Source organism: Macadamia integrifolia, unplaced genomic scaffold (genome assembly GCF_013358625.1).
Source record: "Macadamia integrifolia cultivar HAES 741 unplaced genomic scaffold, SCU_Mint_v3 scaffold_170A, whole genome shotgun sequence".
NCBI classification, from domain to species: Eukaryota; Viridiplantae; Streptophyta; class Magnoliopsida; order Proteales; family Proteaceae; genus Macadamia; species Macadamia integrifolia.
In genome coordinates, this window is record NW_024870628.1 from 68,059 (window position 1) to 92,296 (window position 24,238).

General features: G+C 37.5%; 3 protein-coding genes and 1 long non-coding RNA gene across 8 annotated transcripts; all 4 read right to left on the minus strand.

Moving 5' to 3' along the window:
- Window positions 1-1,410: 1,410 nt before the first annotated feature.
- On the minus strand, window positions 1,411-6,255 carry LOC122071005. 5 transcript variants are annotated; one of them, XR_006138035.1, is made up of 11 exons: window positions 6,146-6,249; window positions 5,949-6,030; window positions 5,675-5,855; window positions 5,502-5,601; window positions 4,980-5,097; window positions 4,770-4,898; window positions 4,556-4,671; window positions 2,930-3,061; window positions 2,138-2,420; window positions 1,917-2,060; window positions 1,411-1,749 (listed from the first exon to the last, which is right to left on the minus strand). It is a non-coding gene; the product is annotated as an uncharacterized LOC122071005 (long non-coding RNA). The 5 variants fall into 5 exon arrangements; XR_006138033.1 differs by having other exon boundaries at window positions 1,917-2,420; window positions 6,146-6,255; XR_006138037.1 differs by having other exon boundaries at window positions 1,917-2,420; window positions 5,692-5,855.
- A 9-nt stretch (window positions 6,256-6,264) lies between these two features.
- Window positions 6,265-6,819, minus strand: LOC122070974 (putative disease resistance protein RGA3). Its single transcript, XM_042635233.1, has one exon. It carries the CDS (start codon window positions 6,817-6,819, stop codon window positions 6,265-6,267), a length of 555 nt encoding a protein of 184 aa, XP_042491167.1.
- Window positions 6,289-8,085, minus strand: LOC122070992 (putative disease resistance RPP13-like protein 1). The gene is made up of 2 exons (XM_042635255.1): window positions 7,554-8,085; window positions 6,289-7,418 (listed from the first exon to the last, which is right to left on the minus strand). Exons 1-2 carry the CDS (start codon window positions 7,875-7,877, stop codon window positions 6,948-6,950), a joined length of 795 nt encoding a protein of 264 aa, XP_042491189.1. The 5' UTR covers window positions 7,878-8,085; the 3' UTR covers window positions 6,289-6,947.
- An 8,952-nt stretch (window positions 8,086-17,037) lies between these two features.
- On the minus strand, window positions 17,038-17,718 carry LOC122071001 (protein RESPONSE TO LOW SULFUR 3-like). The gene has a single exon (XM_042635273.1). The coding sequence runs from the start codon at window positions 17,536-17,538 to the stop codon at window positions 17,179-17,181; it is 360 nt and encodes a 119-aa protein (XP_042491207.1). The 5' UTR covers window positions 17,539-17,718; the 3' UTR covers window positions 17,038-17,178.
- Window positions 17,719-24,238: the final 6,520 nt, after the last annotated feature.

A 24,238-nucleotide genomic window follows, 5' to 3' on the forward strand; every position in this document is an offset into this window, starting at 1 on the left:
GGTTCCTGATAGAAGACAAGTTTTTAACCCAAAGTTTTATTGAGTATGTAATGTTTATATGAGTATTGTTTGTGTATAATACGGGCCTCCATCAATTTCAATTCGAATCAGATTGAAATCAGCTTGGAATAAGCTTGCACCCTAGAAAATGGGAAAAGAAGCTAATATTTCCACAAATATGTGATTTTTTAAGAGTTTTATTATTATTATTATTATTATTATTATTATTATTATTATTATTTATTATTCAAAGTCTTATAGATCTTGCCATAAGAAGTAAGTTTTCTTGATTTTGTTATTTAAAAATGGACAAAAATAAAATCTTAGTACATTAATGACTGATTTAAAAGAGCAATTTTGAAAATTAGGCTTAATTAACCCCCATTCCGATTCGGGCTAGTGAGCTGATCAAACAATAATTATCTAAACCATTTAATTTTATGGTTTTTGAATGTTTGGTTTTTCGCTCACCCAAAAAAAAAAAACGTGATAGATGAGGATCGTTAAGGAGAAGCAAAAACGTTGGCAGAGTTGACAGAGATAAGGAAGCAGGTAGTAATAAGGATTAATTTGGTATTGGGAGAGTTAGCTCTAGATTCATCAGATACAGTCCATGGCATATAATGAAGCTTCTGCCCAGCCTAAGTAACTTGTTGCTTAGAATAGACCACAAAGTGCCAATATATACAAGTCAAACTGTTTTCATGGTTACATAAAAATATGTTTGGTAACCACGTAGTTGAATATTGATTCCTTGAACTCACTCTAATCCAACACAAGGGTTATTTTTGGTCACTTTAAGCCCACCTTAGCCTAACCTTAGGTTAGGATCAATTGATTCCTGGAACTCACTCTAATCCAACTCAAGGGTTATTTGTGGTTAATTTAAGCCCACATTGGTCTAACCTTAGGTTAGGATCTCAGCGCCCATACTTAACTAATTTGGGCTCAACACATGCACAGCCATACTTAACTCATTTGGGCTCAACACATGCACAACGGCACAAGGTGGCCCAATGAGCGCGGGCCCACACACATAGAGAGAGAGAGAGAGAGAGAGGGTTTTAGCATGTTCCTCATACCCTCCTCTGTTCATCTGAAGTCCTACCGTCAAGAAATTCCCCTTCATTATGGCTTAAGAAAAATTCTGTGCAAGAAATTATATATGTTGATAACAATATATATATATATATTCTGTTTTAAAAAACAAACCCCTTTTTGTTTCAAAAACAAAAATTGCAATACAAAATTTAAAACAATGGCATTCTCAAATCCTAACAATGTTTCTTATGACAAATGTTTTTATGTTTTTTCAAACATTATCAAATGGTAGAGCTCTTTCCCCATCCTTTCCATTTTTTTAATGAATAAAATAAAACAAGTCACAATTTCACATAGAACAACTACCTATAATTCCAAATCAACATTTTATTAAAAATCCAAAATCTAAACAAGGTTATTTTAAATTATAACAGAAAATAAAATCTTAACAAAGAAGAAAGACTGTACCCCACGTAGAGTTGCTCAACATGTTAACCAAATATAAAGGGATCACTACAACAAAATAAGATTTTTTGCAACAGAAATTACCATCTCAAAAGCCCAAAAACTGCTGCTAAATGTATTGCTATGGAAACTTCGTTCCCAAAACTATAACAATATAATCGATCCACGATAAAAGCCTCCATCAGTATGATCTGTGCCAATTAGAATCAAGTTCTCTCTCTTTCGCCTCCCTATCTCAATAACCTGTCATCCTCAAAGGTAAAAGGCCAAAGCAAAATATTGATATTAGAACGAAAGCAATTTGTGAAGCATAAGTGATAACATAATTCATAAACATAATATTTGTCCTAGTTTCCTCCAGATATGAGACAAACTACAACGAAAAATACAAATAACAACGTAAGACTAACCAGAAGCCTCTGAATTGGTCTTATCCCAAGTTTAACTCAGGCTACTAGGTGAGTGAGTCTTGCTGAGCCACATCATGTTGTTACATAACAATAAAGAGAAGCTGGCCGGAACTCTTCAAAACGAACTTTGACAATGTTCACACCCTTGTAGAAAGGATTAGGAAAGTTAAATTAACAATTACTTGCGCCAAAATAGCCAACGGAGTTATGGGACATAGTACCTTAATCGCAATCAGACCAAGTTCATCAAAGAAAAGACCACATGGGGCTGACTGGCCTGCCTTGTCAAATAGCTCTTGCATATTGACCTCACTTTACAAGAACCACTTGATGAGAAACTCTGTTAACTTGCACACTGATGAAGTTGGGTTGGCACTCACTAGCAATTGCCTTTGCAAGAAGGGTTTTACCACATTTGTTGAGGCCCAAAGAAGAGGACCCCTCTAGATGGAGATATCCAAACTTTTCAAATATCTCAGGATGCTTCACTGGGTATCGTACAGTCTACAAGAATCACGCAGTAGAATGTAGTTAGATTGACTGAAAAATAAGAAGCTAGAACAGATATGGGGTTTTCTCATTAAAAAAAGATCCAGATTTCTAAAGTCTAGCTACAGAGTAATGCTAAGGAGAATGTCCCTTGCTTCAGTCACTGCTGCATGAAGGGGAGCTATTTGTGGGTTTTCTGATATTTAAATCCAATTTTATCATAGCAGAAATGCCAATTTTGGCAACTGTCATAGTAACTGGATCCTTTGCCAGCTGATGGAAATTATAAATTTTATCAAATAGAAGTAGACTAGAGTGGAAATTGAAACTAGATAGCATAAAGGTTCTAGAAAGTAAACACAATCCAAAGTGAAAAGGTGGTTTTTGTTTTGGGGGTGGAGTAGGAGGGGTTAGCCAGCAAACATTGGCAAATGGGCATCTTTTCAATGTTGCCAGAATAAGCACAATGAAGGATTAAAACTGCAATCAGTAAAAGAATATCAGAATATAGAAACAAGGACAACCTGATGGAGGTACTTATGAGGACGTCTTCTATTCTTGTGAGCAGGATAGTTAAACCAGGTCTCGACAGAATTCTGCCAGTGCTTTCTGAAGTGCCCACTAGGCACTAATTGTTATGCTTAACCATGTATAACCTGAAAAATTGGAACAAGAGTGAGTAATACAATTCCTGTGTGAAAACCCTTGGTCTTTTTGATCCTCTTGGAAGTTTTAAGTCAACGGATTAATTAAAAAATAAAAAATAAAAATCAAAGAACCAAATGAAGCCAATCATGCAATTTTTCGCCACTCTGTTTGCTACTGTAACTACATTTGTTGGAAGCAAATCTGCAAGTCTGCTTCACTAAAATCAAGGTGCATCATGCACACAGTACACTTAAATTGAGAATGGGAACAATGATACCACTCACTTTTTTTTTCAAGTGAACAAATAATTTATGATTTTATATTCCCATTGTAATTAACTTGATAAAGATTTTATACAGTTCACAAATTCAATTAGCATTCTGGCTCCCTGCCACCATTTCCTAGGCAAGGTAGGATTGAAACACTCAGAATTATAGACCCTGAGCCCAACACCAGGGATCTACAGTATCCTGCTAATCAATGAACCTTCCAAATATTATGGACAAAATTCCAAAAGAAGTTACCCAGGAAACCAAAATTTGTCCTTCCAATCAAATGATGGTGGAAAAGCCAATATCATAATCCCCGATTACAACAGATAGTTAAATCCTCTTGATGCTCAAAACTCCTACAGTTGAAAGACCAAAAGAAAAAATTACCTGACCAAGTGCAGTCATATCAGAGAATCTCCAACTGAAAACCACTCATAAGTTATAAAAAGCTGCCAATTTAGTCTAGTAACAAGGAATACCCGAGGAAGAAGGATCTACTAGAATTAGACATTGAATATCCACAAATTTCACTTCCTGCCACCACATAATGGAATGGCTTCAGCACCAAATAAACCCTCAGACTTGCAAGAACTTTGGACGTGGCCATTGTTCTTGGTATGATTTATAGTCTGGAAGCACCACTTGAAGCTAGATGATAAGTCAGACAGAGACATGGGTTCATCCCCTGTGTTTGATTCCAAAGCGGATCTTATGTCATTGTCATTTTCCCTATGATCCAAAACGCATCATCAGCCGAGGAGTAGTAACCAAAAACAGAGTTATGTCACGGAACATAATTGTTGTAATTGTCTCCCTCTCAGATTGTTGGTTGTAGCACATCAACTTCCCACAACTGCTGATGCTGATTTTGATATAGCAGCCATCTTGCTCCATTGAATTGTAGTTCAGACACATATCATTGGCCCAGCTTTTAATGCCTGAGAAGCTACTAGTACTCTATGCATACACTATGAAGCTAACTCTAAATAAGCATATATAGAGGTTTAGAAGAGCATCTTAATATGCAGTGAAGGAAAGATCTCCCACTACAGGGACTGACTGTAATAGACAACCATGAACATTTGATCTCTTACACTTTTGTAGCACATTTTTAGAGTCTAGGCCAAGGCAGAGACTTTACATATCCCTGTGGCAGAGATTCTAGCACATTATCTGTAAAAAATCAGAAATAAATTTCAAGTGTAAGCAGAGGGGGAGGATGTGGTCTACCTCTGACATCCACTTGACGCAGCCATGCCTGCATGGTTGATGAGCATTCCATCCATAAAAAATCCCATAATAATAATGATCTGCCCTGTATGTCTGTAGTGTCATTGAATCATGCTCTTCATATCTCGTCATCCCCCGAAGAGAAATTAAATTAATAAACATGGCATAACATAAAGAACAACAGAAATCATACAATTCTGTAGAAGAAAATTACCTCACTTAAAGTGGTTGGGCCTTATTGAATTTGGCTATCTATTGTTACTTCAGGGATTTGAGAAACCTTGGATCACTCTTCCCCTTCCTTCTCTAGGCACCGTTTTTCTAGCATTGGACAATTCTGGATCTTCAAATATTTAAGAGAGGTTAGGTCAGAGAGTCCATTGTGTAGGGATCCAAGAAGTGGGCAATCATTGATGCAAAATACCTAAGGTTGGTGGGAAGAATGGTCTTCGGAATGGACATGGGAGCAGGATATCCGCCAATGGTGAGAGATTGAAGACTTGTGAAATTACAGTTTCCCATTTTCGGAAGAGTGGACTTTTCTGCAATTAAGAAGAGATGCATGAGTAACCACAAGGGGCATGTGGAGGGGGTGTGGAATAGATGAAAATTTTATGATATGAGAACAAAGAAAGAGATTCCAAGACTTCGCCGCTTTGGTTTAAGTATTGATTCCTCTCCATGAATTGTGCTGGCACTACTAAAGATTCTAAGGATTGAGAGTACCTCTGGACCAGCTTGGTGGTTTTTCATTAGATATTCAGATCTTGGTCCTCATGCATAGTAAGCATTTTAGGAAAAAAAGACAGATACCCAAATGTAAAAATGCATTTATATTTTTTCTGTAATAATAGTAGCAGCCAGGTGGGCAACTTTAAACTCAGTCAGCTAAGTTTGATTTATCTGGATTCTATAAAGTTTCTAGTAACACAAAAATAGAACTGACATTTTGATCTGGATTAAGCTTTATCTTCGAGGTTGAATTGTCCTGCAGAGTCCAAAAGCCTGCTTGACTTCCTCTGCATTTGGACAGTGGCTCCAGTAACCTACACCAAATATCAATATCAATAACAAATTACAAACAAAATAAATTTTCCAATGTCCAGAGATTTAGCATACAATTCTCCATGTATCACCCATCTGTGCTGAAAGAGCAGGGCTTCCCTTTTGAAAGCTCCAACACAAAATCCTATTCATTCGTGACTTTTCTATTTTCACCTAGGAGTTCAAAGGACCCCTCCTTCTCCGCATGTACCACTTTCAAAAGAATTCCCACAAGTTCTAAAGGCTCTTCCTTGACCTACATATTACATAGAGAACAAAAATGGTTGGTTAGGGTCCAATTCAGTTCAAAATGTAAAATTGAAGAACAGAGAGGGAACATGCCTCATACCATAAGCATCGATCAAGGATCCACCCAAAATAAACATTTTGTTTTGTGGTCTTCGGTTCCTCAGAACCTGAAAAACTCTCACCTGTCGATCAATGAGAAAACGGTATGAAACACAGAAATAACAATTTCTCTAATTTATTTTCTGGTCTTTGGATTGCACATTTAAGCAGTTGAACCAGAAAAAATGGAGATCTTACCTGAACCTTAGGCGTTGCGGTCGAGAGTGTTCGCGGCAACCAGTAACAAGCTCCTTTCACAAACTCTTGGACTTACGCTCAGGAGACAAGCGGTGAAGCGAGGCGACCGTACGCACCCCCTATATCTTCCACTCGTTTTTTCCTTTTGGTTTTGATTGAACAATACCTTCCGCCATCCACAACATAACTAATTCAATCTTGCCAAATACATAGTCTTTGGGAAACAAAGCACAATATGCAAAGCATCTCTTCAAAAGTGGTGGAAGATGATGATAGCTCAACATGAGTGACGGTAGGATCTTACCCTCTTTTAAATCCCATATTTCATTCTCCAGAATATCTTTCCACTCACTGTTTTCCTTTTTATCTTTCAAGAGGCTGGCAAGTGTCTTTATAGCCAAAGGTAAACTCTTACATTTTTTCACAATTTCTTCTCCAAATACTTTCATCTTTTGATTTGCTTTGGTTGAATCTCCTTCTTTAAAAGCGTGCCTTCTGACCAGTTCAAAACAAGCCTCGTTTGACAAAACTTTTAGATGATGATCATTCTCTGCAGTGCGCACCATCGATGCAATGCCTTTGCTCCGAGTCGTGACCAATATCTTGCTTCCTAGTTTACCGAATGCAAAAGGAGTCTTTAAGGCATCCCATTTCTCAGAATCCTCGTTCCACATATCATCCAAAACCAATAAGAATCTTTTGTTGCTCAAAACTTCTTTAAGTTTCACCTGTAACACATCCAATGAATTAGAAGGAGGGGATGGTGACTTAGTGGCTGAATCGTGAATTTCTTTAGTTAATCTCATGACATCAAAGTCTTCCGATATGCAGACCCAAGCTTTGAGCTGAAAATACTTGTCAACTTTCTCATCGTTGTAAACAAGTTGAGCAAGGGTGGTCTTGCCAAGTCCACCCATGCCCACGATGGGCAGCACCGAGAAACTATTATCATAGTCATTGGGGCTGATAACAACCAGTCAACAATCTTCCACTTATCTTCGTCTCGGCCAAAAACATTAGTACTATTCACCAAAGAACTTGTCTGTGGCCTTTCACGGAATGGCCTTGAGGACCCAGATCCGATGCTCGAGTTCATTAATCCTAGAGCAGCACCTTTTTGTTCTACACTTTTTAACTTCTCGTGTATATCCCTCACTTTTGATCCAAACCTTTTAATTCCTTGCAGCTCTTCGGCCATGTTAAAAACCTTAGGCTGATCAATGCCTTCTGAAGTTTCATTGATGTCCTTATCCGCAGATTCTGTACCATCAGACTTGAAAAAAAAAAAAAAAAAAAGGAAATAATGCTACTTTCACTTGGAGCTGGAGTGAGAGGAACAGGGGGGTTTCAACCAGAAATATAACCCAAAAATAAAAGGAGATCGAAAGATGGAATGTTGGGTACGTACCTGTTGTTGGGTTTGGTGATGAGAGTTAGATTCCAATTTAAGGCGTAGAATTTCAGTGGCATAGTCATCGAGGATGTCTTCGGCATCATAGAAGAATTGTTTGAGGTGATTGAGCCAAAGTTTGACAGCATCATTGGTGAACTGCTTCACTTCAGCGTCATCAGATAAGTAATGAATCTTCGCTGACGTCCGCTTCAGTGACTCCACTTCCTCCAAGTTTATCTTCCATCGGCGAATGAAGTCCCGTAACTCCGGAGAGGAAAACCTATCCAACGCCCCCTGAAGGAAGGATGGCCCTCTAAAACGCTGTCCCACACCTGACATCTTCTTCTTCTTCTTTCACACACACACAGAGGGAGAGAGTCTTCTTTCAAGGAAACAAAAAGATGTAAAGCAAGGAGAGGTTAACAACCGAACCAGAAATTAGACAGAGAGAGGGAAGAAGCAGTAGATCGGATTTCCCTTACAAGTGATGTAAGGCGAAGGCGTGTCACATGACAAATGATCAATCAATCTCTCTTCCAATAATGTCGGTCATGAAAGGATTTTTATTTTTATTAAAAAGAAAAATGAAAAAAAAAAAAAGAGTGTGTGTACAGTGTATGTGAGAAAGAAATAATTGAGAAAGAGAAACTTTCTTGCTTTATGAGGGAGACAATGGGATCCACACGTTTTCCTTCTTTTGTTTTTTGCTTTTTCTTCCATGCATCTCCGCACTTACACTTTATTTCAATTCTCCCATCAATTTCTTCTGTTTTCTTTTCACACTTATTGTCCTTCTACGCATGCGCTGTGGTTCCCACACTTATACCAGCTGGTTTGATTGCTCTATGATTCAGGTTGGGTGTCGGTACTAGGGGTATAAGTTTAGCCTTGACAATCCAAATTTATCCATTCTAAGCTCGAATCCTATTTAATCCAACTATGAGGGCCAATCCGATCCAACCTTGTGTGGGGTTGGGCTGGGCCTGGGTTGAGGCATAGAAAACCCAACCCGAACCTAACTTATCTTGAGTCTAACCTTGATTAGTATTGTGCTTTGTAGAATGAAGGTCTCTCCTAGCCAAGGGAGGAGATTAAGATGAATGATTAGATTATGTCTTAATATATTGACTGTTGGTTGAGAAGATTAAAAAAAAAGAGCCACATGAAAAAATAGGGGCACATGGAATCTCCATGAAAGAATGATAAAATATCATATTCCACATAGTTTAATGGAATAATTTATTTTAGGGTTTTAATTAAAAACCATTTGCTTCAATAATTTTCTTAAATTTCAGATTTTTTAATGTACATGTTGTTATGTTACATCACTTGGTCTTAGGGCTCAGGTCCTCAAGGTGTATACCTAATATTTTGGATTGGGATTGGCCCATTTGGGGATTTGGGGACAATTCTCAACATGGACTTTCATTGTAGCCATTAGCCAAGATTTAACTCAATCCATAATGTCATTGCATCCTGTTGTCCGAATGAAGAAAGTAGCTAAAACAGGACAAGGAAACTTTCCAGTGCTTTTGAAAAAACTGACAAGAGATCTTCATTAGTATAAATGACCATTTCTCTTTAGACTGCACATGCCAACACTTTGAGGAATTTAAGGGGTAGAGGGTCAGTTATGGTCCATGTTTTTATAGATTTTGAAGTTAACGGAGTGGTTTGAAAAAATAGAATTGGAATTGAAATAAAAATTGAGAATATGATTCCACTAAGAAGACCAACGAGGGTCAACCCGAACCAACCCGGCCGCACCCTGAGTCCTGTAGGGTTGGGTTGAGTTTGGGGACCTAGGGTTGGGTCAGGGTTTTAAGAAACCCGACCCTGTTTCACCCCTAATTGGTATCATGGTTTGAGGAATTCAATTGGTTGGTTTTGGTCTAGATTAATTATAATCCTTGATCAATATTATATGGGTGAATTAATACAGATAAAGGGTAAAAGAGTCTAAATAAAAATTTTAAAATCAAAATCAAGTGTACTAAATTGATATTAGCTTTCACCGATTCCATTCTCAGTACTAAGTTCTCAAGTACTGATCAATATCGGATTGAACGATCAATATTGGTATCATTAATCACCCAATCTTGATACCTCGTTAATCTCATATTTGTGAAACAATAGGGCAAGGTTTTTGGAAAATTCTTGCTTCAGTGAACCAAGAAAGCTCGAGACCAAGCACACAAGCAAGCAGTAATTTAAGGTAAAAACTCAAATATTGCATATATTACACATGACTCTCAACATACACTTGACCACAACTACCATGTGGCAATAAAGTAATCAAACCCTTAAAGAAGGCTTATTTAATTTGGCAGTTGCATTTAGTAGCTAGGCTTGGTTGAAGCAGGATTATTAATTAGATTGTAAACATATTTGTTAATTCTAATCCAAGTGAACGTAAACCAAAAGTGCTATCTTAAAACATGAAAAACTGGAGTGAATCTCTGTGTCCTTTCTGCTGTGCACTGTGGTTCACACTTGCCAATTCCCATATGCATACTGCTGTCACGGGCCCACAACTTGGAGATCTTGACTCCTCCTGGGTCCACGTTTTAAGTCAAGATTGGATTGGGATTTGATAATAAGTGATAGAGAACGACTCCTGGCCCCACTGCACTAAGTTGAAGGAAAATATCTTATTATGTTTCGGATTGATTCAGCGTTTTATTAAATATATGTATGAGAGAGGGTTGTCTAAAGGAAGTATGTGTGGCCTCTGCACCAGCATGGTGAGTAATGAAAGCACTAATACAAATTAGCTTTTTTCCTTTTATGAGGTGGTGGGTTAGTTATTTCACCTCCCTCTTTCCACTGTGTCTAAGGGCAAAGGCTATGCTGTTTTTTAAGTTTCATTTTTCCTATAATTATTAATTTATATATGGTTTTTTTAATTTCCTCTAATGCACTGATGTTCATAATGTTAGGACAATTCTCAAGAGAAAAATTACAATATCTCAAATAGGGACTTGCAGTTTCGATTTTGAACCGGTGCCACAAAAATCTTTTTCCCCTTATTTTTATCAAGGATTCATGACTAAATTCAAAAGTTAGATCAAAGAGATCCATTATAGCAATAAAAAAAAATTTATATATGTTGATCAACTATTAATTTATTCCCTTTATAGATCCAAAATATTAATTAAGTTAAGATTATTTATGATATTTATAATCAATTACAAGAAAAAGTTCTTTATCATGTAATTAGTACCATGTTAATTGCTAAGGGTGGTTGAGAGGTACATGTGCTCATCTTAAGCCAACCATATGCATTAATTTGGCTCAATTCCAAATTCCCAACATTATTTAACGGGTTTGAAATTTAAATTATTTAAACCAAAATCCTCCCGAGATGTAAATTGAGTGAATTTGAAGAGGATATACCACTACCTATTATTCAAATCCCATTGATATAATTACTATCCCCAGTTCAAATATTAAGAATTTAGATATTATACATGAATTTAAATTTTTTTTTTAGTGGGAAGAAAATTTTGATATGAAAAGCCAAAGGCTTCATCATGCAAAGAAAGGAGAAGCTAATAAATGTTATTCTTGAATTATTAATAGGATGAAACTAATGAAAATTTGTTAATTAACCATTATGAGTACAAATATATCTCTTTAGGATAAAAATTAATTTCATGGTGACTGTGACATCACATTGGAGAGTTTAAGGGGACAACTTGTGTCACACCCCGTTCACACAGAATCGGGCCAGTGACCGGGTTAACACCGGTTTCCAAACCTGTCAGGATCATCTGATACAGTATTCCACAACAGCATACACACAACTAAGAAAGATCTCATCAGTTCAGCGGAAGACTTGGTTTACCTGTGAATATTCTCATAATACTTGATACTCGAATTGTGATACAATAGTAAAATACATGTGGGCCTAAAGGCATGTTATTTACATAATAAGAGTACAATTCACATATCAAGTACACAAAAGGAATCATAAAAAATCAGAGTGTACAGCTCAGCTCGGTATCAAGGCTTAGAGCTCAGCTCGATATCAAAGGTTGAGCCCAGCTCAGTATCAAAAGGTAGAGTTCAGCTCGGCATCAAAAGTGGAGCTCAGCTCGGTATCAGAACTGCGGTCCCGCAGCACAACTCTCACACGAGCAATCAGTATCGTGCTCTAACTCCTCAGGGACCCACCAGTCATCTTCAGGGAACTCAACCGTGGGGCCCGACCCGTGCTCATCTGGTTGATGACCTGCAAAATCATCTAAAAGAGGTGCACACGTGGGATGAGCTCACTAGCTCAGTAAGTGGAAAGATGGACCACACAGCAGTCCACACACGTATCTCGGTACTGCATGTACACGGCTTGGGTACTCCCGTCTCTTCTGGCACTGGCTTGGACTTGTCGGGCCAGCCGGTGTTTAAGGTCACCCTTGCCATCATAGTCCATAAGGAACCCGCTTAACCTCTCCGATTCGGGTCCTGCGTAGCAGCTGAAATAGAATTTTAGGTGCAGAGGTGGAATATACCCTCTATTTATCCTTCAGATTCTATTTCCTTAACTGTTATTGGATATCAATAACTTGATTCCAATTCCGATGGTAGTCAAGTTTCTTTCTATAGGTCGATTTGACCTAAATGATTTTAATTCAAATTGGGGTAATCAATAGGAATTAGATCTGACTCTTCTTTAATTATTGGGTCACCCAATTAGTGTTCAATTAGCCATCTAACAGTTAAACAAATTCGAAAATACATCCCCTCGATACAATAGTTTATTGGATGGCCCAATAATTAAAAAGGCTTTTTTTTTCCCACAAGATTGAGGGTCAGCATCATTTTTCAAACCACTTTCTTAATTTGATCGTGTATGAACAGGGATCGTGATCACTGTCAATCATGATTTTAAAAGGATAAAGGAAAAAAAAATTTGGAAGTGAATTAAGTTCCCTTCAAACCAAAATGATGTTCTCCAAAAGCCCAAGGAGGGTTAGGACTAAGTAACACGGAAACTCAAAACAAATGATTGCTCCTAAAACTCGGCTAGCGACTCATCTCGGAGGACACAACTTTGTGGGCCCTGGTGCTTAAGTCTAAATACTTTTATAATAGGTCGGTCTTCCACCTCAAAACACTCAACTCTAGAGGTTCATCGGTTTATAGAACAGCTTGGTAAGTGTTCTACCTACCCTAAAAAAAATGGTCATTAAAAAAATCAGAAACGGAAGGAACACAACCTTTTGGTTGGACCCTTGGATCCCACAGCACCCAGAACCCCCCCCCCCTCCTTCTCAATCCACTTCCCAACAGTTATCTGTCCATGAGACCATATCCAACTGAACCTAGAACACCAAACTCCTTGCAGACCTAATACCACATTCGATTCTACCATACATTATCTGTATCCCCATTTCAAAGGCAACAGCAGATTCCTAGTGGTGCCCCCTTTCCCCTTCGGGGAAAGTAACAGTTAAGTTGGCAAGTAAATTCCTTACCAATGGTTTTATTACTAATCGTAATGAGAACTCCAACAGGTGCAATCGCTCTTCTCTATGCTCACAATGGTGGCGATTCTTTTGGAGACCGAGCATCCATCCGAAGTTCAAACTCTTCCTCTAGAGAATGATACAAGGAGGAATCCCAACTAAGGATCATCTGCAACACTGGATGACAATCGATCCAACGTGTGACTTATGTCATCAACAAACTGAATCTGTGTGGCATCTCTTCTCATCATGCGATTTCACCAAGAGAATCTAGGCAGCATGCCCAACGGGACTTCGAATGGATAACTTACCCACATCCGTCACATCTTTATATTCCCTAATCATGTTCTGGTTCAATACCAACACTCTCAACCGTTCTGATAAGAAAATCATCTTTAATTCCTTCATCACAGGGTGCTATTTTATACGGAATCTTAGAAACAAAGTGGTTCTTGGCAACAACACACCAAATCCCAATGAAATAATACATAATATTACCAATTGGACCCAACCAGATTTAACCACTTCCCCCCACCTATTCACCCCTCTACACCCAGGAGGGCACTAATCACCAGATCAGCACCATAATAAATACATTTTAATATACTCCTCATAAATCAGATTCCCATAATGAGATTGGCTGGGCATATTGCATATTTCACAATAATAATTGTCTCACTTATGGCTAACTATGTGTCAACAGGAAACCACAGCGAAGCTAGCGCGAGGGCTCTCCTTCATGGGATAAGCAAAGCCAAACAACTGGATTCGATGATCGAGAAAGTATGGAGCGATGACCCGACTATAGGAACTCTTCTACAATCCCCTAGCCCCCTCTCATGTCCCGTTAGTACTCTCTCTTTACTCTTAGCTGTATATAAAACAATTAAACAAGTGTGCTTTAAATTTCGGCCAGACGATGCGTGAGTGTCATATGTAAGTTATTGCGCGCCTACTACTACTGTCACCCGTAATCCCCTAAGCTATATGTATGAACTTGTTTAACGTAATCCTATTAGATCTTTATGTTCTCATAAAAAATAATAATAATAAAAAAAAACAATTAAATAAATGATGTGACGCTGCATTACCCTGATTATTAATATTTTCCTAGCTCGTTCCTATGTAAAGTAGATTTTGTTCCTCATCTTGGCCGTGTTTTAACGGTCAAATTCCTAACTGATGTTCACAACCTCCAATTGCATTGCAGATTTTATAAAAGCATATTCAACACATGAGACTCCAGCCTAAATGGCATTTGGGGAAAATCATAATGTCCCCATATAGGAAGACCGAGGAGAAAAGAAAATTTGACAGAAATGATTCATCAAGGCTGTTTTGGTAGCCATGGGATAAAAAAAAATAAAGAAATGAAACGAAAAAGATTCTGAAAAAGAGAAGAAAAGAAAATGAGATGGTAAGAAAATAAAAAAAAAATCTATAGATGTTAGGCTATTATTAAAGAAAAGAAAAGTTTTGTATTTTTTTATGTTTTCATGTGTTTTTAGTAAGTTTTTTTTAATAAAAGAAAATTTCACAATTCTCAAGGTGAATTTTGAAATTCAAAAATGAATCTTCTCTTGATTCTTTCTTAAACGAAGAAATTTGAAATTCAAAATTTGTACTTTTTTTCTTTTCTATTTTTTTCTTCTCTTAACTGCCAAACATAGCCTGGGTGGATTTTGGGCACCTTTCACCCTTCTTTTATGTCTGGTGTAGGGCCATGTCATCAAGGAGCATTCATTTGTCATTTTTTTTTTTTAACATCTCTATTGCCTATCTTGGTTTTCTCTCATAAAAGAAAAAAAGAAACCTAAAAGGCAATGTGGCCCCCACATCTCGATATAATATGGGGGTTGAAATGACTATCCTAACCCTCTAGAAAGACAAAAATCTTATCATACTGATGCTTTTTCTAGTGCACCCATGAACCCATGTGATGGTGTTTTAGGAAACCTTCTCCATCATTTTTGTGCAAGATTCAATGAATAATAAAATTTTTAATAACGTTATTCCAAATATTTATAAAAGACTAGCCCATCGACTAAAGTATATAATTATTAGGAAAAAAGTTTTCTAGTTCCACTGGCTGAATGATGGGATGGTCAAGATGTGATCCCATCACTCCCCCAAATCTCCCCTATTGTACATTCCTAAAGGGCCCATTCACTGTGTGCATTGGCACTGGGAAACTCGATCCTAATTATTATAGTTTGTGTTTTTACTATGTTTTCAAGAGAGAAAAAATCTAATCAACGATTATGCCACATTTTTCAAGATTTAATATGGAATTTGAGAGTATAGAATAAATGTGCCAGAGCTTTAGATGTTGATGCTGAAATTTTCAATTATCGTAAAGGAGAAGAAGATTACCATGTTGTTATGTTTGAATAACCATTAGTGATATAAATCTTGGGATGGGATCGTTATGCTTTCTGTTGATATTAATACGATATCAATCTGGATTGATCTGTATCAATTTAGATCGATCGGTTTTACCCTCATTTTTCATTTTTCGATTTTTACCCTTGATTCGATAGCAATATCTGATCCAAGATCAGTCAGGTGTCAGTAATAGCCTTGATGATATTGATACATTCAGCTGCCAATCTGGTATTGATACTTAGAACCCTACAACCAAGCCGTTGAAGATTATTTGATACAAAATTAAGAATGAGTGGTAAGAGGGATGATAAGTGGAGAGTTCTTGTCTTTGGGAACCTCCCATTTGTTTCGAAAAAAAAAAATTTTGACAAATTCTCAATTTTTATGTCATTCTTTTTTTTTGCTAACCCACAACGCATAGATCAAGTCATACTGGGGTTGAATGAGAACCATTCAACTTTCACTGAAAGTATGAAGAACACTAAACACTCATGTATGAGTGACTCATAGTGTCTTAATGGGAATCGAACTCAGGCATCCAAATTTATGACTCGTATCAAATTCGTTAATCACCAACTCCTACCCCTTAGGTTTATATATCATTCTTACATGCAAAGAAATTTCTCTTTGACTTCATAAATACGGTCATAGACCTGACCATGAGGACGTGATCTTGGGTTCTCCTAATCTGGTCCTCATATTTAATGAGTAAACATGTGAATTCCAATATCAACTTCTAATTCATAATAAGTCAACAGACATGTGAATTCCACTATCAACTTCTAATTCATATCTAGTCAGCAAACATGTGGATTCCACTACCAACTTGGAAGTGGGATTATGTATTATTGTTGCTTTCTCTCTCTCTCTCTCTCTATATATATATATATATATATAAATAAGTGGGATCATGTATATTGTTGTTCTCTCTCTATATGATCATTTTCTTTTTATGTTTAAATTATTAAGAGGATCAAGTTATTGGAAAACTAGTTAATGGGAATTCATTCACCGCAGCACTTCGAATGGGGTGAGGGGTACATAGATATAGTAAGGGTATTTTTTGAGAAAATGCTAAAATTCTACAGGGTTTGGAATCTTAAAATGAAAGGTACACATCCTCCATTGGTGAACAAAATCTTTATTTAATATCTTATTTTTTTAATATTTTACTAAAATGCCATAAATTTATTATCAAATGGAGAGACGATACCAAAAACTATTGTGCCGAAATAGAATAATATAAAAAAAGAGAAGTGAATAAATGGTTCCATAGCACGGGGCATGCTAATCTTCTCTCTAACCCAAGGAGGTAGCGTAGTTGGTGAGCAACAAACTAGGTACGAGCCGTAAACTTACCTTAGGTCACCCACACGTGATTGTTTAGTGCTCTTCACTGCTTTCAGTGAAAGTTGAATGGTTCTCAGTATGAGCCCCGGACTAATCAGGCCGAAGTCTGAATACCCGTCGATAACAAAAAAAAATAATAATAAAAAAAATAAAATTCTAATTTTCTTTGTATTATTCCAATTTTATTAGATATCTCAACATGAGACCCCTCCAATGCTCCTCTTTACGTTACATGATTATAAAAGTTTATTTTTTCTTCAAAAGTGATTTCACTTTCCCCTTAGTTGCAACCAACGGAGCCTAATTTGTTTCATATAATTTCATTTACATAATTTACTTCAGAAATTGAAAGCCTCCTTTCTAGCCTGATACATAAGCAAACTAAAAAATCCCAAAACCAAAAGGTATAACAAGAAGAAGGGAAGACGACCTTTTTCTTACAGGGAAAGGGCATGGTTGCAGGCGTGGACTTGAAGAAGCTTGTGAGCTTGAGAGAGTTGATCCATAAGGGACCTGATTTGGGCGTGATAGGCCCGTGCTTGATCTAAGGCTTCCACTTCAAACTCTCCAAGCTGAAAACAGAGACGCTCCTCAGCCTCCTCTACGACTCTGAGTCTCTGAGATGTATTCTGCAATTCCTTCCTCATTTTCTCCTCCCTCTCTAAACTTTTCTTTAATTCTCTCTCCAATTCCTCGTTTTTCTCCCTCAACTCCTCTTCCGCTACCACCACCGTCGTCTCTCCCTTCTTTGAGGGATTCGCCGGTGGCGCAGCCAGAGCAGCTATACTCGGAGCCATCGCACTTCACCGGATTCACAAATGGATTACCGCAAACCCTGAGGAATCCACCGGAATCCAAATCTGGTTTTCGATTGAAGCTTACGGAGAAGAAGAAGATGAAGATGAGATGATTTGATGAACTAACTGATTTATAATTCGAAAAATGGTAAAACGGTTGTGTCCAGATTCAATGTATCTAATCAGTTATGGGTTTCTTACTTGTCCATTCTTCGATTTCTTCTTCTTTCGGCCTTTTATTCTCTGTCATCTGCTTAATAATTTTGTTTTGCTTACTTCATTTCCCTTTGTTTAGTGTTTTTTCTTTTTTGTAAGATTCCTTTTGTTTAGTTGTTCCATATACGGCGGCGGTATAAAAAATTTTGGCGACTTGATACGACCTGGCAGCAGCCAAAATAGAATTTTAGGTGCAGAGGTGGAATATACCATTCTTAGGGTGGAATTCTCCAACTTATCCTTGAGATTCTATTTTATTGATTGCTATTGAGTACCAAAACCTTAGGTTACTCACACTGGGGGCCCGTTTGATAACGCTTCTGCTGTTTCTGTTTCAAGAAACGGCAGAAACAGAAATTGCTGTTTCTGGAAACAGAAACAGGTAAGAAGGGTGTTTGATAATTCTTGTTTCTGGAAACAGAAACAGGTAAGAAGGTGTTTGATAAATTTTATTTCTGGGAACATTTTGGACAGAATATGATGTTTATTAGATATGGAAATTGTTGGATTAAAACTGCAATGGGTAAATCCAGAACGATCTTTCTCCACAGAAGGTAAGAACCTCAGCTTATTCCTGTATGGCTTGTTTGAATTTTGAACAAGCCACTAACTTCCAGAATACTTCAATGATAGAAAATTTGAATTCCAATATTCTCATCTCTGTAGTCGATGCTTTTGACCTCAACCCTGTTTTGATCTTCCTCAAAACTGATAAATGGTGTCGAGTATTGTCCATCACAATGGATGATGCCTAGCCCACATTCCTCATTGGGGGATTTGGAGAAAGGGTAACTGATGTTCTGATCCCCACAGTAGGAGTGGAAGGAGGGAGCACAAAGTTCGTACAAGTATTCTTCAACTGATCCAAATGAAAGTTGCGACACAATGAAGAAGAAGAAAGTGAAAGAAAGAACAGAGGATGAGGCAGAGGAAGACAATGAGGGATGAGGACCCATCCTACATAGAGAGTACTACTGATTTCTTTACTCTTGCTGAGGTGCAACAAGGGATGGAACGCTAAATGCATAAGGTTTTCCTTGTAAATAAGAAGCCATTGAAGACGATTCAACGAATGGGTGTTACCTGCAGAGTATGGGCACCAAATCGCAAGAACTTGAAGGGCTCCTCACAATTTTCAAAGGGCGATTCAGCGACCAGTTGCTTCCTTCTCCTTCTCCTTCAAACTGCTTCAATCTCACTTAGGGTTCGTCATGATTTTCAAAGGGCGATTCTTCATCAGTTGCTTCCTTCTCCTTCTCCTTCTCCTTCTCCTTCAAGCGGCTTCAAGCAGTCTTGAGAAAACCGCAATTTAGGGCTCCGCTCCGCTCACTCACGATTTTCAGAGGATGAGGGTGCGGGTGGGAAAGAAAGGGGTAGATTAAAAGCCATCAACGGGTCCCACGGATCATCCTTCACCGCTCCCCGTCGTCGGTTACGCAGGAGGAGATCGTTGCTTCCTCGTCGTCGGTTACGCAGGGGGAGAAGAGATCTCGGTGAACTGGGGAACCGTCGTCTTCAACGGTTGTACAGGGATATTCTCTGTCGATTTTTAAAATGGTCGGATTGTCGAACCATTGTTCCACTTTTTTGTTTCGAGAAACAAGCGAAACAAGTAAAACTTGTTTCGTCATTTATGTTTCTTGAAGCATAAATTGTTATAAATTTCAATTTATGCTTCAAGAAACAAGTAGAACACAACACGTTTACCAAACGGTATTTATGCCGTTTCTGTGTTTCTGAGAACAGAAAAATACAGAAACATGTTTCTGGTTACGTTATCAAACGGGCCCTGGGTGTTTTCAGTGAAAGANAGGGGTGTCAATTCCTAACCCGAACCGGTAAAACCGGCCGGACCGAACCGATAACAACCCGGACCGAACCGAACCGAAGCCTTATTGGTTCGGTTCGGTTTCAAGTATTGTAACCCCAAAACCAAACCGAACCGCACCGAAAACCGGATGAACCCGAAACCAAACCGAAACCGGCTCAAAACCCGGACCGAAACCGAAACAAACCGGTAAGAAACCGAAACACTCCAAAATTCATTTAAAAAATTAAAATTTGAATAGTTTTATATACATTTGTATGAAAAATCGAATTCAAACTAGACCAAAAATCAAAACCAACCCGGTTACAAATCGATTTAAGAAATCGAAGTTCAACAATTCATCATTTGGTTGTTTCCTAATGGCTTCATACCGGTTTAAAAAACCGATCCAAACCGAAATGAACCTAATAAATCCAAACCGGTACCAACCCGAATCCAAACCGCACCGAAACCGACACCGGACCGAAACCGATAAATCCTTATTGGGTCGGTTTCGGTCTCTTCCAAACTCACACCGAAACCGGTGGAACCGGACCGAAACCGCACCGACCCGGACCGTTGACACCCCTACCTAAAACCCATAAAAGCATTGGACACGCCAAGAAGAAAGAGAGTCTTTACCTAACTCATTGGAGATGATCTCGCCGAACTTTATGCCATAAAAATTAGCCAAGGTAACAGAAAGACTCATGAGGAGGAAGACAATCAGTTGGGGCGAGGAGTTGTTCGGGTTGTTTGAGAAGAGTGTATTCATTCTCAAAATTACCCCTCATTTTGCCATTTAAATCAAAGTAACGATCCAAAAATTTGAGGTTGAATTTACTTTTGTTAACCTTAAAAGCAATCACAAAATGACACATAATGGGGACATAGTAATTTACCTTTTTGACCTTAAAAGCAATCACAAAATGATAAAATAATGAAAACATAGTAATTTACTTTTTTGACCTTAAAAGTAATCACAAAATGACAAAATAATGGTGATTTTCATTTTGTTCATTTGCAGATAAGTTAGCCAAGCACACTACAGCAACAATGACTTCTACCCACTGGGACGTCATCCCTTCGTTTCTTGCAGAGGATGTAATATGGGATGCTCAGCAAAGACCCAGATACAGATTTTTATAAGTAATTTCTGAGTTTTTTCTTTTTGTTTGGGTTGCATTTTTGCCGATGGCAATACCGAAGGTGGATTTGTAACTCATTGTCGTTTGTAATCTCAAATTCTTTTTTCCTCTAGTAATAAAGTCTTCTTGCTGATTCTTAGCAAAAAAAAAAGATAGATCTGAATCACACAATTCTATTAATTTTTCAATTTCAATCATTTGTTCTTATGAAGAGTTGGAAGAATGCAAAGTAATGGCAAGAATACAGGTACATTTGCATGGACAAACACATGACAAAACGCATGCCAATTTATGAAAGTATTTAATTGAATTTAACTCTAAAATTTGGTAAATGGCTAATATAGGTCATGTCATCTCTATCCAACTGTAAAAAATGAACACATCCTCTGGTAACTGTTCCTCATGAAAATAATATCAGCAAGAGATTGCTACATCTTTGTATAGGTCTTGCATCAGCCGGGGTCAATGAAAGCACACATTGGAACATCAATAAGGATAAAGTTTTATGATTTTACAAGTGGTGAGGCTGTAATATCACACTTCAACTCCGACGGGTTTCCAAGTCCATAAGGCTTTTTTTGTCACTTTAGGAGCACCGATTTGTGTCTGAACATTATTGGTGGTGGAGGAATATCTTCAACAGATCCACCCATCTTTCACGTTACCGGCCAATGGAGTTTAGACTATCGCAGATGAGTCATGTTTTGGAGTACATAAAAGTCAATTGCTTCAAAGATGCGAAAGCTCTGATAATGATAATGTAGTTCAGTCATTATCTTCAAATAAATACAAAATTCAAAGGAGGCAATTGTAGAATGGACTTTGAATGCTGAAGATCATCAGATATGGATAGCTGGATTATGAAGAGCGGAATGAAGTGGAACAGTTCAGGGCTATATATAATGCGCCAGATAGTATGGTGAGTGACCATTGGACTTTTGGTTAGAAAAATGTGAGAGGGATAATTATGTGTGTGACAGAAAATTAGAAACTTGGACTTTTGTTTATTTTGAATTCAATGAGGGGCTGCTCATGTGAGAGGAATAATTTTGAGTGAGAGACTTAGAATTCTAGACCATGTTAGTCGTCAGTTGGAATCTCACTGAAATATTAGACCATTTTGTGTGTGTGTGTGAATCCTATACAACACTAATATGAGGAAAAATCCCATCCGTAGTTCCTCTTTGAATAATCTTTTATTGAGAAGAGAATGTTGTACCACAATCAAGAAGGGGATGGAACATATCAAACCAATATAATTTTTTTTTTTTTTTTTTTTTTGCAACAGATGCATTGCAATGCCCCCTGCACCAATGGGGGTAGGGGGAGATGGTGGTCAATGAGAGCATGTGCAAGGGCATTAACATAAATGAAACTTTTTATTTCATAGAGAGTGAACTGATATTTTACGCACCCCTATTTCTGTGCACAAAGGTCTTATTTTTCTTTTTCCTTAACAATGATGCACAATGTAAGCCAATTTCTTAGAATTGATAACTTATATTTTTCGTAAACATGAAAGAGAGCTTGCTTGATATTTCTTTCTTTCTTGTGGTTTCTCAAAAAAAAAATGACTGCAACATTCTTGGGATTATGGCCCGAATACATCCATGCTGACTCCTTGCTTCACTCCTTAGACTTTTGCCAGATCTCATTCATCTGCCATGAAGAATGTTTGTTTTCTTGTCAATATTTTACATTACTTGCTACTTTATTTAGAATGCTAAAAATCTCTGTAGTGCTTCTAAATCATCTCCCAGCCCATAATTGTTTTGGAAAATATCAATAATGGGCCCATGATCTCAAACTATTCTGTTGAATTTCCCCAAGAAACTACTCCCCAGTTGCCAACCATTTATCATTAATTGAATACCATGAGCTCTACCACACTATCTTTTGCGATGGAAACTTTATTAAAATACAAGTGAAGCATGATAGGCCTCCGTTATTACTTATGACAAATCATTTATTGTCATTTCTATGGCCTATGGATATGAAGGGAGCCCATAGGTGGCTGAGCTATCCTCGAAGTACTTCAAAGGGCAAGAAAATTAGAGGTCAGAATTGTTAACATCGGGACTGATTGTGAAAGTATGCTAGACTAGCTAATGTGTAATGAAGAGATTAGGCCTTGATAGATTTTCAAAGTACTATGAGATATTAAATGTGTATTTAAAACATGGGAAAAGGTTGGATATGCTAATGGTATACCATAAGCTAGCATCCATTATATCTATCTCTCTCCTCCCCCTTTTGAAATGAACCCCCTACCCCTCGTGCATAATACTCCATCCGGTGCCCTCATTGGTGTTGTCAGCTAGTTTACCATATATCGGAGGCATATCGATTACTCTCTCCCTTAGAACATTTATCCCTCTCCCTTAAAACATTTACTAATGTTCTTGTATTAAAGAAAGAAAAGGTATCTTATTGCCTTTGTGCAGGAGTCATGATCCCAAGATCCCATGGATGGTGTGAGATGAGGTTGGAGGATACAACCGGATGGAGAGAAAGCAAATTCTTTGTGTATGAGCCAAGATCCTCATTGAGGTCATTTTTTTTTTTTTTTTTCTAAGAGATCAGAAAGAGTACATTAAATAAATAAATAAAAGTTTAGAGGATTAACGTCTAGGCATCCCATAATTAATTTGTGATTTTCATTACAAGAGAAAACAAATTCATGGTATAAAAAACATTTAAAATAAATATAAAAGAAAGAAAAAAATTATATATATATATACAATAACTAGGATTAGCTTTGATGTTGCAATAATGAAGGGATATCATAAATTTAACTATCTAGATATAAGATTTAGAGCACGTATCTTCATACTCGCAATATTGAAGAAAAGGAAAGAAGAATGTACCCAAACTGCACTCTAAGCTTGAGTCTTGAGTCAAGAGACAAGGGTGACAAAATGATCATCCTACTCCTGGTGGATGCCTCGTCACATTCTCTATTGGTCCCTGACACCCCCACCCCAATCCAATTTTTTGGTGATGGAGGATATTATGGACTCCAAAGCTCGAGTACAATCCATGCACCGCACCGTCTGAGATTAAAAGAAAGAGTGTCATCTTTCCCTAAAGGATAGTAGAAGGGACTGGGAAGACGAGAACCAGAACCATATTAACACGCAAGGGAGGAGTGCAAACCTGATCAAAAACAATGACAAAAGGCAATATCTAAAGCATTTTTATTTGAATAATTTCTCAATCAAAACAAAAGGTGGTCATTTTGATCTGACACCACTGGCTGTTGTTCATATTCCTATCTTATCTCCCTCCCTTCTTCTTCTCATCTGTTCTTTTGGTAAAGCTTCTTCTCATGTTTGAAGCCATAGGAAAAGAAAGAAGGTGCATAAAGAAATAAGGGCTTTAGTTAGAAACTTGAGATGATTTCGTACAAAGTTTATTAACCTTAGGGAATGCATCAAAGAAACAATATGAACCACATCTTGACTATGAAATATATATATATATATATATATATATATGAACCAAAACAATGACGTATGGTTTGGTTTAC

What these genes read in the sequence shown, in the direction of transcription:
- LOC122070974 (XM_042635233.1), bottom strand. Translation starts at nt 6,819, where the DNA reads ATGTGGAACGAGGATTCTGAGAAATGGGATGCCTTAAAGACTCCTTTT.
- LOC122070992 (XM_042635255.1), bottom strand. Translation starts at nt 7,877, where the DNA reads ATGTCAGGTGTGGGACAGCGTTTTAGAGGGCCATCCTTCCTTCAGGGG. An exon ending in ATCACCAAACCCAACAACAG is followed by an intron (nt 7,419 to 7,553) that starts GTACGTACCCAA and finishes TTTTTTTTCAAG; the next exon opens with TCTGATGGTACAGAATCTGC.
- LOC122071001 (XM_042635273.1), bottom strand. Translation starts at nt 17,538, where the DNA reads ATGGCTCCGAGTATAGCTGCTCTGGCTGCGCCACCGGCGAATCCCTCA.